The 12,233-nt window shown below is 36.1% G+C and overlaps 1 protein-coding gene across 3 annotated transcripts in view; it reads right to left on the bottom strand.

Moving 5' to 3' along the window:
* LOC106874188 (ribosome biogenesis protein SPATA5) overlaps positions 1–12,233 on the bottom strand; it is a 32,166-nt gene that overhangs the window by 13,806 nt on the left and 6,127 nt on the right. For 2 of the 3 annotated variants that reach the window (XM_014921843.2, XM_052972446.1), the window contains exons 2-8: positions 11,929–12,162; positions 9,452–9,731; positions 7,733–7,791; positions 4,966–5,649; positions 3,505–3,634; positions 1,801–1,857; positions 209–332 (exon numbers count right to left, since the gene is read on the bottom strand). In XM_014921843.2, the coding sequence (XP_014777329.1) occupies positions 209–332; positions 1,801–1,857; positions 3,505–3,634; positions 4,966–5,649; positions 7,733–7,791; positions 9,452–9,731; positions 11,929–12,124 (1,530 nt within the window). In that variant the 5' untranslated portion in view covers positions 12,125–12,162. Of the gene's footprint in view, positions 1–208; positions 333–1,800; positions 1,858–3,504; positions 3,635–4,965; positions 5,650–7,732; positions 7,792–9,451; positions 9,732–11,928; positions 12,163–12,233 lie in introns of those variants that run through there. The other variant, XM_014921844.2, reaches the window with a different exon arrangement.

Raw genomic sequence — 12,233 nt, 5'->3', positions numbered from 1 at the left:
GTGTGTGTGTGTGTGTGTGTGTGTGTGTGTGAATTGGAAGAGCACTCACTTGAAGCCTGCAGTATTAAACCTATCAATAATAAACAGGAAGGGTGGGGTGAGGACCAAGCTTTGATATATATATCCATAGTGGTACACACACACACACACACACACACACACATACTTATGAAAAATAAATACACAGCAAGATAAAACCAATGCATACATTGCTGATGCCATCCATTAAAGTGAGGAGTGTGGAGACAACTCGTTTCTCTAGCTCAGTAGCGCTGTTCTGTCTTTTGGGACAAAGACTGTCTAATTCATCAATCAGAATGATGCTTGGTGCCCTGAAAGGATAACATTGACATAGAGTTAACAATAGTAATAACAAATATTTTGTGTCTTGACAGAACAACATTGATGTAAAGTTTGTCACAACTATCTCTGTCTCTCTTCCATCACTCTCTCCTCTACAATCCTCTTGCTCCTATTCATACTCTCTCTTCTTTCATTCCTTTGCTCATTATTCTCTCTTCTACCCACCCATTTTTTTCACACTTGCTTCAAAGATTGGAAACGATGTAGAGTAGGAAGGAGTCAATAGTCTTGCAGGGGACATTGTAACCTCATTAGTACTTGTACCATGCCAAAAAAAAATGCTAAACTCCATAAAGTAGTAGGCCAACAAAGTGTGGGAACACTGGACAGAGGGAATTATTTTTCATATGGTTTTGTAGTGAACAAGGCTTGAAGCCACTGTAGCATAAGGGACAAGAAAGAAGGGAAAGAAAGGGGCCTACAAATTCAAAAGATGATAATTGACAGAAAACTTAAAGGACTGAATATTATAAATCAAAGGAAAACAAGAGTGTGGCATTTTGAGGAAAAAAGCTATTTCAATAAAGGGATTTACAACAAATAGAAAGTTTAATAGAATTATCTGGGAAGAGAAGTGGGTAGTATGTTTAAAGGTCTTTGACACTAGTGTACTAGACCAGAAAGTTCATCAGGGCAATAACCATGGAAATACTTACAGAAAAGACACAATGCAGAAAGATCTTGACAATGAGTCAAGGACTCTAACACAGCAGAAAGAAGACCTACCATGTTGATAATTTGATTAAGCAAGTTAAAACACTCACAGGAGGCACCAGCCTAAAGATGACAACAATATTCAATACAAGGTTGATTGATATCCTTATAGAGATACAAAATACTCACATTTTGTCTGAAATGCTAATGATGCCACTGCCACCGTCACCACTAGCAACAACAACAGTAATAATAATATTGTGTTAGGAAGGGCATCCAGCCATAGAAACTATGCTAAAACAGACAATTGGTGCCTAGTGCAGCTCTCTGGCTGGCCAACTTTTGTCAAACCCTCCAACCCCTGCCAGATGATGAATTTTATACAAAAACTCAAAACCAGAAATTTTGGAGGGGGGTATTAACTGATTGAAGTGACTCCAACACTTGAATGGTACTTAATTTTATGTAAGTAATTGACTATCAAAAAAAAAAAGAAAAGAAAAGCTGATCCCTGTAGTATTCAAACTTAGAACTTAACGGGACATTGCCCGATCTGAGAAATTTGGGTTTCATCACATAGATAATACAATGGCAGAGGACTGAGATACTTACTTGAAGACCTTACGGTATTGCAGACCTAACCAACCTATGTTAATATACATAACAGACAATTTTAACATGGTATTGGCAACAGCAGCGGTGGCAGTGGTGGTGGTTACACACACACACACACACACACACACACGCACATATATATACAGATAAAAAATAAAAGAAAAATACCTTTCTTTTGCTTTTCTGAAAATTTCCCTCAGACGAGATTCAGTATCTCCAAAATATCTGCAAGAGAAGAATAATTGAGAAGAAGAAAGATGTCAGCGAAATTTAATATATTCAAAAAGGGGCTGAGTATATTTAATATATTCCAAAACAAATTGAGTACTGAGCTATGGGCTACAAGTTTTGTGAGTTTTATTTTTACGTCTCATTTGCAAAGCTGTAAAAATGGGGAAATAAATTGACAGACACTATCAGGATTGTGAAAGTGCAGAAGTAAATTGTAGGATTTTATTATTTTGTAATTATTTAAGCAAATGTCTTAGACATAGGCATGAAAGTGTGGTTAAGAATTTCACTTTACAACCACATGGTTATGGGTTTGATCCCAGTGTTTTCTACCATAGCCTAGGCTAATCAAATCTTTGTGAGTGGATTTTGAAAACCAGAAGAAGCCCATTATGTACATGTGTATATATATATGTTCTTTTCTGTTTCTAATTATTTAAATTCTTCCTTTGAAGAAGGAGTTGGTTTCTAACAAAGGTACAAAGCTCCATTGTTGGAACACAAATAACAAAAACAATGTCACATTTTAAACCTGAGAAAAGTCTTGCAGAGTTTTACTGTTCCGCTTACAGATTGCATTTGTAATGTGTGAATCAGTTGGTTGATTTCTTTTTCGGTAAATCCAAGCTTATCCAGATCGACAGTTAAGCATCTACTTACAAAACTAGGTGCACCAATTATTATTGGTATAAATGTAAATTTGTAATCTGGATATTAAAGATGTATGTATGCATGCATGTGTGTGCGCGCGCGTGCACATGTATATGTGTACACAGACACATCCAAACCATGCCAGCATGAAAAGAAATGGACATTAAATAATGATGATGATGATGAAATATATATATATATACCTATATGTGTGTGCACGTATGTGTGTGTATGTGCATGTGCATATGTGATGTTGTGTATGAGTGTTCGTTTCTGTGTCTCGGCATTGATAGCACTTGGGTAGTAATGTCCTGCAGCTCAACAGTTCAATATGTCAAGACAAGTGGAATAATGTACCTTATTTGAAAACAAGTAAAAGTTGACATCAGGAAGGGCGTCCAGTCATAGAATACTGTCTCAAGAAGATTCATACAATCCATGTCAAAATGCCAAAATCAAACATAAAAAAGGACAATGATAATTATTATTAAATTTTCTGTTATTTTCCTTATTCTCTTTTAACATTGCCAAAAAGACTCTCTAGAAGATGGGAACTTGTAGTTTAGGGCCTCACCATGACTGCTCATGCTCAATACACATTTCATAATTAAACACAAGACTTACAGACATGCAGTGAAAATGAGATGTTTTGATATTCATGCCTTTCTTTTGAGCATTAATACAGTATATGAAGCTATATATTAAAACTGGACTATGAACAGACATATATGCCACATATCCCTTTTAACTCCTTGATACAAACCCACTTGAGATTACCTTTGGATCTATTGTATAACCTGCCTGTTTTAAAGTGATCTAAATTAAAACTTACAATTAAAATTCCATGTTAGTTCATGTCTCAAACATCAGCTTAATACCGACAAAGTTAATTTACTATATTCTTCAATATTCTTTTAATTAATTGAAAGAAATACAGTGTATTTCAGTAAAAATATGGCAACAAAAGGATTAAGAAAGAAATGGACTTACTTGCTCCAGATTTCTGGGCCTTTAATTTCACTGACAAAGCATTGAACTTCATTGCTAATGGCTCTCATCAAAAGAGTTTTTCCACACCCAGAAGGACCATATAAAAGAATACCTTTCGGTAGTGAAAGACCTGTAAAGGAATTTACAAAATGAATAGATCTCTAAGGTTGACAGGAACCTAACAGAAAGAACATAATAAAGACAGTAGGATCCAAGAAAATTTGTTGAGCTATGTCTGCAAATAATGAGTATAAAGAATCAAAACGTGTTTTGCTATAAAGAAGAGGATAAGGCTAACATTTCAAGCAATATTCTTCATTGACAGCAGATGTATAAGATAACATCTGATGGTACAGAATAGATAGATTTTTATGGCATGTTAAAGCAAGAACTGTTCCTGTTATTGTAGTTGTCCTAGGTATGATAAAAAAGGGATATCAGAAACATCTAGGTAACATCCCAGGAGAACTATGTATGATGGTGATGATAATACACATACACTGTAAAATCAATATATAATACACCTCTTGAATTTCAAACCTAAATTGACTTAAAAACTTATAATACCATCTTCTATACATCTAGTGAAAGCATTTGGCTTAGTGGTTGGGTGTATTTGATTCATGATCATGAGGTTTTGAGTTTGATTTCTAGCAGTGCATTGTGCCCTTAGCTGGCAAAAATGAGTTGTGTCTGTAATTCATAAGGCCAGCCTTATCATATTCTGTGTCATGTTGAATCTCCTTGAGAACTATGCTAAGGGTATGTGTGCTTGTGGAGTGCTCAGCCACTTGCATGTTTTAATTTCATTAGCAAGCTGTTTCATTGAGTAAATCAAATGGAACCCTTGTCATCATAACTGACAGAGTGCCAATTAGATACACATCTACTACAGGAATAGATAATCTACAACAGCTCAAACAGATTACTTTTTAATGTGTCTCAATAAAACACATTGATATATAATAAAAAATATAATCTAAAATATAGAAAGCTTTATAACAGATGTATTTTTGCTTTTTGTTTTTTTATAAATAAAAGTGGCTGGGGGAAAAATTTTAACACCAAATGTCATGTATTAAATGCACTCTAATTTCAATGTTGGTTTTGGTGAGAAATTACATGAATGCTTGTAGCATGGTGATTAAAGTGCTGCACTCACAATGGTAAAATCATGGTTTCGATTCCTGGACTGGGCAGTGTGTTGTGTTCTTGAGTAAAACACTTCATTTCATGCTGCTCCAGTTCACTCAGTTACAAATGAATAATCCTGTGACAGATGGGTGTCCTGTTCACTGGGGAATGTTGTGATCTGGGTCACTTATGTGACATGAAAACTAACTGGCCCTATGAGTTATAGGACTTGATGCAGTAATATCCAGGGCATACCTTTTCTCTTTTTGCTGGCATAAAAAAAAAGTATGTATCATATATGGAGTTTTATGGAATACAAAATCTTACCATAGGCACTAAAGAGATCTGGTGATGATAGTGGCAAATCTATTGTTTCTCGTAGAGCAGCTATCTGAGCATCCAAACCTCCAATGGTTGAATAAAAAACTGAAGGAGCTTTCTTCATTTGACTTTTCTTCTCAGAACCATTAACTATAATTTTAGTGTTGGTGGTTACTTTAAAAAATGTCCTCTCACAATTTATATCACATGTCAAATTAGCCTTCGATGGTGTGTGGAAACCTTGCATAGTTGAGGAAGATAATGGAGTTGAAACTTGGACTGGTGATTTTAAGGCTTCAACAAATGAATTTGAAGGACTACACGAAGAGTTAGATGGTCCAGGATTTTCATTTTCTAAGGACGTACAGGAAGTGGTTAGAGAATTCTCATCTTGTGATAAGTTTTCATCCAAGATTTTTTTCTCACAAGAGATTTTCTGCTTTACTTTAGTAGAAGTAGGAGTTTCTGGATGTATGTCAGCAAAAGAAGTGATTCTTTCTGATGATATCTCCATCTTACTCATGCTATCAGCTAGCATGTTGTCTGTTCCTTTTGTTTCTACAGATCTGGATTTAGAGACTTGGAAAGACAAATGTTCTGTGAATCCCTGAATCTTTGTTATTGTAAAGGAACATGCTTGACCATAATAATTAACAGAAAATTTGTTGTTCTCACAGAAGAATTTCCCTTCTGAAAAATGTCAAATATAGAAAAGTAATTAATAATAATTACAGAAAAACAAAAATCTTCAATTAAATAATAATAATAATAATAGTAATGATGATGATGATGATGATGATAATTTTAGAACAGAAAGCAGAGACTGAAGGTGTCATATTGGTGGCACAAGATCAAAGTTTGCTTACCAAAAACTACCAGGCTAACATTGTTCAAAGTGGTTCTAACCCTAAATGCAGATTCTGCAATACATTTGACGAAACAATACACCATCTCGTCTCGGGATGTCCTGTGCTGACACCAAACAAATACAAAAATTACCACAATAGGGTAGGACAGTATTTACATTGGAAAATAAGTAAACACTACAAAAGCAGCATTCCTGCTTACTGGTATGAACATCATCCTGAGCCAGTCGGTGAAGGTAAAAATGTCACTATCCTCTGGGATTTTCCAGTCAACACCAACAGAATGATTCAGACTAATTGACCAGACATAGTCATTAAGGATAGGGAAGAAAATACTTGTTAGTGTTTCCACTGATAAAAATATATCTGTAAAGGAATTTGACAAATTAAGTAAATGTAAGAGCCTGGAAACTGAAATACAAAAGATGTGGCATGTTAAAGCAAGAACTGTTCCTGTTATTGTAGTTGTCCTAGGTATGATAAAAATGGGATTTCAGAACCATCTAGGTAACATCCCAGGAGAACTATGTCTCAGAGAAATTCAAAAGATTGTGCTGACAAGTACTACCCACATCCTTAGAAAACCCTATCAATTTAAATGTCTATGTTGTATTACATGAAGATACTTCGCTACTGACCCTGCCACTTCCCCTCCTCAAGCTTTCAGTCATACTGTAACATCTTTTATCCTTCACTCGCCCTAAGATGCAGGGGTGTCTTGGCAAGTGATTGTAACAAACATGCAGATTAAAAGTAAATAATAATAATAATGAATGTAAAGTTTTAGCACCTATAGAGTATAAATCAAGACATGACAGAGTTGGCCAATATCTACACTGGTTAATATGTCGGCATCATAAAATCAAAACTGCTGACAAATGGTACAAGCACCACTCTGAGGTTGTAACTGAGAGAGAAAGTCTAATGATCCTTTGGGACTTCCCAGTACACAGACTAGACCATCAACTCTAATAAACCAGATATCTTTGTGAAAGACTAAAACAATAAAGTCTGTTTATTGATTGACATGAGCATACCTTGTGATCTTAATATTTGGGTGAAAAAATTTGATACACTCAGAAAATATAAAGATTTACTGATTGAAATCAAAAACATGTGGCATCTCAAAGACGGCTATAATACCAGTGATTGTAGGAATTGAGGCTTACATTGTCAATCTGCTGAAAAGTACAATCAAGTTTTCTGCAAGAACTTTAAGAAAGATTCTTCATGAGATTTGAAGTGACATGTTACCAAACCTCAAGACAATGTCTCTGCTAACTAATGTAGCATGTAATAGTTTTAATAATAATAATAATAATAATAACTGTTTCTAATTTAGGCATAAAACAAGCAACTTTTGTGGGGAGGAGAGGGGGTTGATTACATGAATTCCAGTATTTGACTGAAGCTTTATTTATCACCCCCAAGAGAATGAGAGGTAAAGATAATCTCATGTGGGATTTGAAAACTGACCACTAAAAGTGGGAACAAATACTACCTTGTTAACCTTGGTGGAATTTGAAATCAGAACAAAGAGCCAGAAGAAATGTAGCTAAGCATTTTGTCTGACACACTAAGGATTATACCAGCTCACCATCTAAATAATCCTTTCTATTATAGGCACAAGGCTTGAAATTTTTTAGGGGACAGAGCCAGTCTATTACAATGATCCCAGTGCTCAACTGGTACTTACTTCACTGACCGTGAAAGGATGAAAGGCAGTCAACCTCAGCAGAGTTTGAACTCAGAATATGCTGCAAAGCATTTTATCCAGCATGCTAACAATTCTGCCAGGGCGCCACTTTAAAAATAATAGTAATAATAATCTCATTATTTGGTCATTTTTTTAGTAAATAAATGATTTTTTTATATTCGAAAGAATTGAAAACACTAATCTGACTCACCTAATTTCAACTGTAAATACTTGATGAAATCATTAGATGAATGGAAATCTTTACAACACCTACAATATATAAATATTTCTATAATTCAATACATACACACAACATAGCCATGTCATTAAGTTTGCTTCATAACTACATGGTTCCGAATTTGATCCTACTGCAAGCCACTTCAAGTCAGTGTCTTCTACTCTTGGGTTGTTTAATACCTTATGAGGCATATATATTTTATGAGAGCAAAACTGCATATTTCATCTTCCCTTTGTGCTACCACTTATCCTTCTCCTTGCAACCACTTCCTTTTAACATCTATTCCTCATTCTCAAGTTCATCTGTTCCCATTTTATTTTCCACTATCCCATTTTGTACCACCAGTTATATCTCGTTTCCCTCAACTAATCTTATGCCTACCATCCTTAACACCCTTTCATATCTGCTATCATTCTCAACATATTCTCATATCTACCATCAACATCCTCTCTACTTTTGTTTGCCACTCACTATATCCATCCTTACACACCTCTGACATCCATCTCTGCCACTGTACATCCTCCCTACATATCCATCTCCCTATTTGTCATCTATCTACAATTTTATTATATTGCTGCTCTTCACCTTTCTGTACTGTCATTTATTACCTCCTCCTTCCTGAGCCGGTCCTATTGCTTTCAAATATCCCCTACCCACACATACACACAAAAACACATATTTACACCATCAACCTTACCCTCATTCACCACACCTCCACCCTTGTTCACCTTTCACCTCTACTGCTATCCCTAACCATCAATCACTCTCCTCTTACACTTTTGTGAACTTAGTCACCTATCCTTACCAATCATCTATTCCTATTCTCACTGACAATCACCTTCTTATATCTTAAGACTATGCCTGACACCTCATCGGTACCACTTTTATCTCTCTTTCCGGCTGCTCCCACCCACCTTTATATATTGCAGGGTAATCAAGTATCTCTGCTACAGCAAGAGGAGATACATGGCTACTTGTCTCTCTAACACAAGGCCAACAATCTTGAGGGAAGCAAAACGGTTGATTATACTGAGCCCAGTAGTTGACTGGTACATTATTTTATCAATCGCTCCCTCCTCAAGAAGGATCAAAAGCACAAATGATCCTGGTAGGATGAAGTGTAACTAAAGCATTTATTTTATTCAACACTTTACAGCCTCAAGTAATAACAATAGTATCAATCGTTGTTATTATAATAATAATAATAATGATGATAATAATAATAATAATAATAATAATAATCCTTTCTATTAATGGCACAAGGCCTGAAATTTGGGGAAAGGGGATAGTCGATTACATCAACCCCAATACTCGAGTGGTACTTATTTTATCAACCCTGAAAGGATGACAGGCAAAGTTGACCTCGGCAGAATTTGAACATAAAGACGGACAAAATACCATGAAGAATTTCACCCAGCATGCTAACATTTCTGCCAGATTGCTGTCTCTAATAATCCTTTCTACTAAAAGCACAGGGCCTGAAATTTTCAGGGAGGAGACTAGTCGATTACATTGACCCCAGTGTTTCATTGCTACTTAATTTATCAACCCCAAAAAGAATGAAAGGCAAAGTCGACCTTGGATCATAAAGACAGATGAAATCTTGCTAAGCACTTTACCCAGCTTCTAACAATTCTGCTAGCGTGTCACCTTTAATAATAATGATAATAATAATAATAACAGGTAACTTACTTTGGTTGTAGATGAAGAATAGATGCTTGCCAATGAGGCTGAGGTAAGCAGCAGATTGAAACACTGTCATCAACTTTCTTGTCGAGTTTCAGCAAAAGTTCATCCGACATTACAATAGTGCAGGGGTCATTGAAAGCATGAGGCCAGATAATTTGTACATACTGTCCATCAACAAGACATGGCTGACCAATAGCCAGTTTACAAAAAGGCAAACATGATGGGTGAAGGTAAACCAAGTCACTTTTAATGGATGAAGGAACCTTTAGATTCTTTTGATCAGCTATAAAGAAAAGAGAGAGAAAAAGAAGTGATATTATTATCATTTAACATATGTTTACACACACACAGTGTCATATACCCAAAAGTAAGCATGCTATCTTAGCAATTTTTCATGACACTCTTCATATACACATATATATATAAAATAAATGAGGAATGTAAAAATACATTATGCAGGATATATTTACATTATTTACACTATTTACATTTGACGGATATTTGTCCTCATTTTGTTTGTTGTTAACACAACGTTTCGGCTGATATACCCTCCAGCCTTCGTCGGGTGTCTTGGGGAAATTTTGAACCTGGGTTCTCATTCCTAACGATATTACTATTATTATATTATTATCATTATTACTATTATTAATCAGGTTGCGGCAGTGAATCGAACTCGGAATCTTGGGGTTAGTAGCCCGTGCTCTTAACCACGGGCATATGGCGTAGTGGTTAAGAGCGCGGGCTACTAACCCCAAGATTCCGAGTTCGATTCACTGGCGCCACCTGATTAATAATAGTAATAATGATAATAATATAATAATAGTAACATCGCTAGGAATGAGAACCCAGGTTCAAAATTTCCCCAAGACACCTGACGAAGGCTGGAGGGTATATCAGCCGAAACGTTGTGTTAACAACAAACAAGATGAGGACAAATATCCGTCAACTGTAAATAGTGTAAATAATGTAAATAATTCCTCATCTCTTAAATATAGAACTGCAGGATATATCGTAAACAATTCAATATTGCTGCAGTGTCTTAGTGCAAAATACATGTTAAAATATTCAGTCTATGCTACTCCTGATTATTAACTAAATATAAATGCTTTATTCAAATGTAAAATTTGTATTATTTAATTTCTCTGCTAGAAATAGCAACCCAAATGCTTTCATGAGTTAGATGGAGTTAACTGAGGCAGATTTTCTATGGCCAGATGCCTCTTCTTGTTGCCAATCCTCACCTGTTTCCATGTAAGATAACCTTTCTCCATGGTCAGATATGTTCTCAGAGAATATTGGAAATGAATGACTGCTTATATGACAGTAGCAATCGTTTACAATTACCACGCAATGTCAAGACAAGGAGACATACACACATAAATACGTATGATGGGCTTCTTTCAAATCCACTCACAAGGCTTTGGGTGGCCTGTGGCTATAGTAGAAGACACTTGCCCAAAGTACTACACAGTGGAACTGAACCCAAAACTATGTTGTTGGGAAAGAAACTTTTGAACCACACAACCACACCTGAGATATTCAGTGCTCCTACTGCTTACAGATATAAACTGTAGCTGAACACAGTACTTAGTGAGAAGAAGGGGGGTGTTATCCTCAAACTGAAGACCTAGTCCAAATGCTTGCAACAGAGTGGAATCTACTAAAGGCACCCCAGTGACCAGATTACATCCAAAAGCTTCCACTCAGTTTCTGTCAACAAATTCAATTCATAAAGCTTTAGTGAACATATCATCATCACTATTTAACACCCATTTTGCATGCTGTCATGGATGGATTGTGTGACAGGAACCGACAAGCCAGAGGACTGCATCATACTCTAGTGTTTCTATGGCATGGATTCTACAGCTGGATACTCTTCTTAATGCCAATCACTTCAGAGTGTACTGGATGCTTTTTATACGGCACCAGCACTTGTAAAGTCACCAAATAACTCACAAGACACGATCCCTCAACTGGGTAGGGAAGACATAGTAAAACACTCTTGCTCAAGATGCCATGCAGAAACAAAGTTAAATTCTTAGCTACATGGCCGTTGCCAGTACCGTTTGACTGGCCTTCGTGCAGGTGACACGTAAAAGCACCCACTACACTCTCTGAGTGGTTGGCATTAGGAAGGGCATCCAGATGTAGAAACTCTGCCAAATCAGATTGGAGCCTGGTGTTGCCATCCGGTTTCACCAGTCCTCAGTCAAATCGTCCAACCCATGCTAGCATGGAAAGCGGACGTTAAACGATGATGATGATGATGATGATGGCTATGCGTGGATTGAAGAGAGTTAGGTATTTTGGCAATGGACATGATGCCTTTCAGGCAATTATGAACTTAAGAGCACTTGAATTGTCATCCAAATACCCTTCAGTGTGACTATCCATATTCTATGACATGCATGTATAGGATTTAGATTCCAAATGTAAAACCTTTAAAAATCATCCACTACTAATAAAAAAAAAATACTTACATGAAAGTTCACTATTCTTAGCAAAACTGGATACGACACCATGCAGAGTACCATGGTACAAGTAACCAGAAGTCTCTGTAGCTGTTACAACACCACATTGTAACGAATGCTTGCTGACATGTCGATAATTAATGATCTTCCCACATTGTGCACATTCATTCCATTCTGAACGTACAGCTTTTGGTTTGGCAGGCATGTTTGGTAATTGTCTGATAATCAGTTTATCTGGAGAGACTTTGCAATAAATAAACAAGAAAATTCAATGAGGCCTAACAACAAAAACAGATACATACAAAATTATATAT

This window comes from Octopus bimaculoides, chromosome 13 (assembly GCF_001194135.2).
Source record: "Octopus bimaculoides isolate UCB-OBI-ISO-001 chromosome 13, ASM119413v2, whole genome shotgun sequence".
In the NCBI taxonomy this organism is placed as follows: Eukaryota; Metazoa; Mollusca; class Cephalopoda; order Octopoda; family Octopodidae; genus Octopus; species Octopus bimaculoides.
This window is presented reverse-complemented; position numbering and strand designations above follow the sequence as displayed.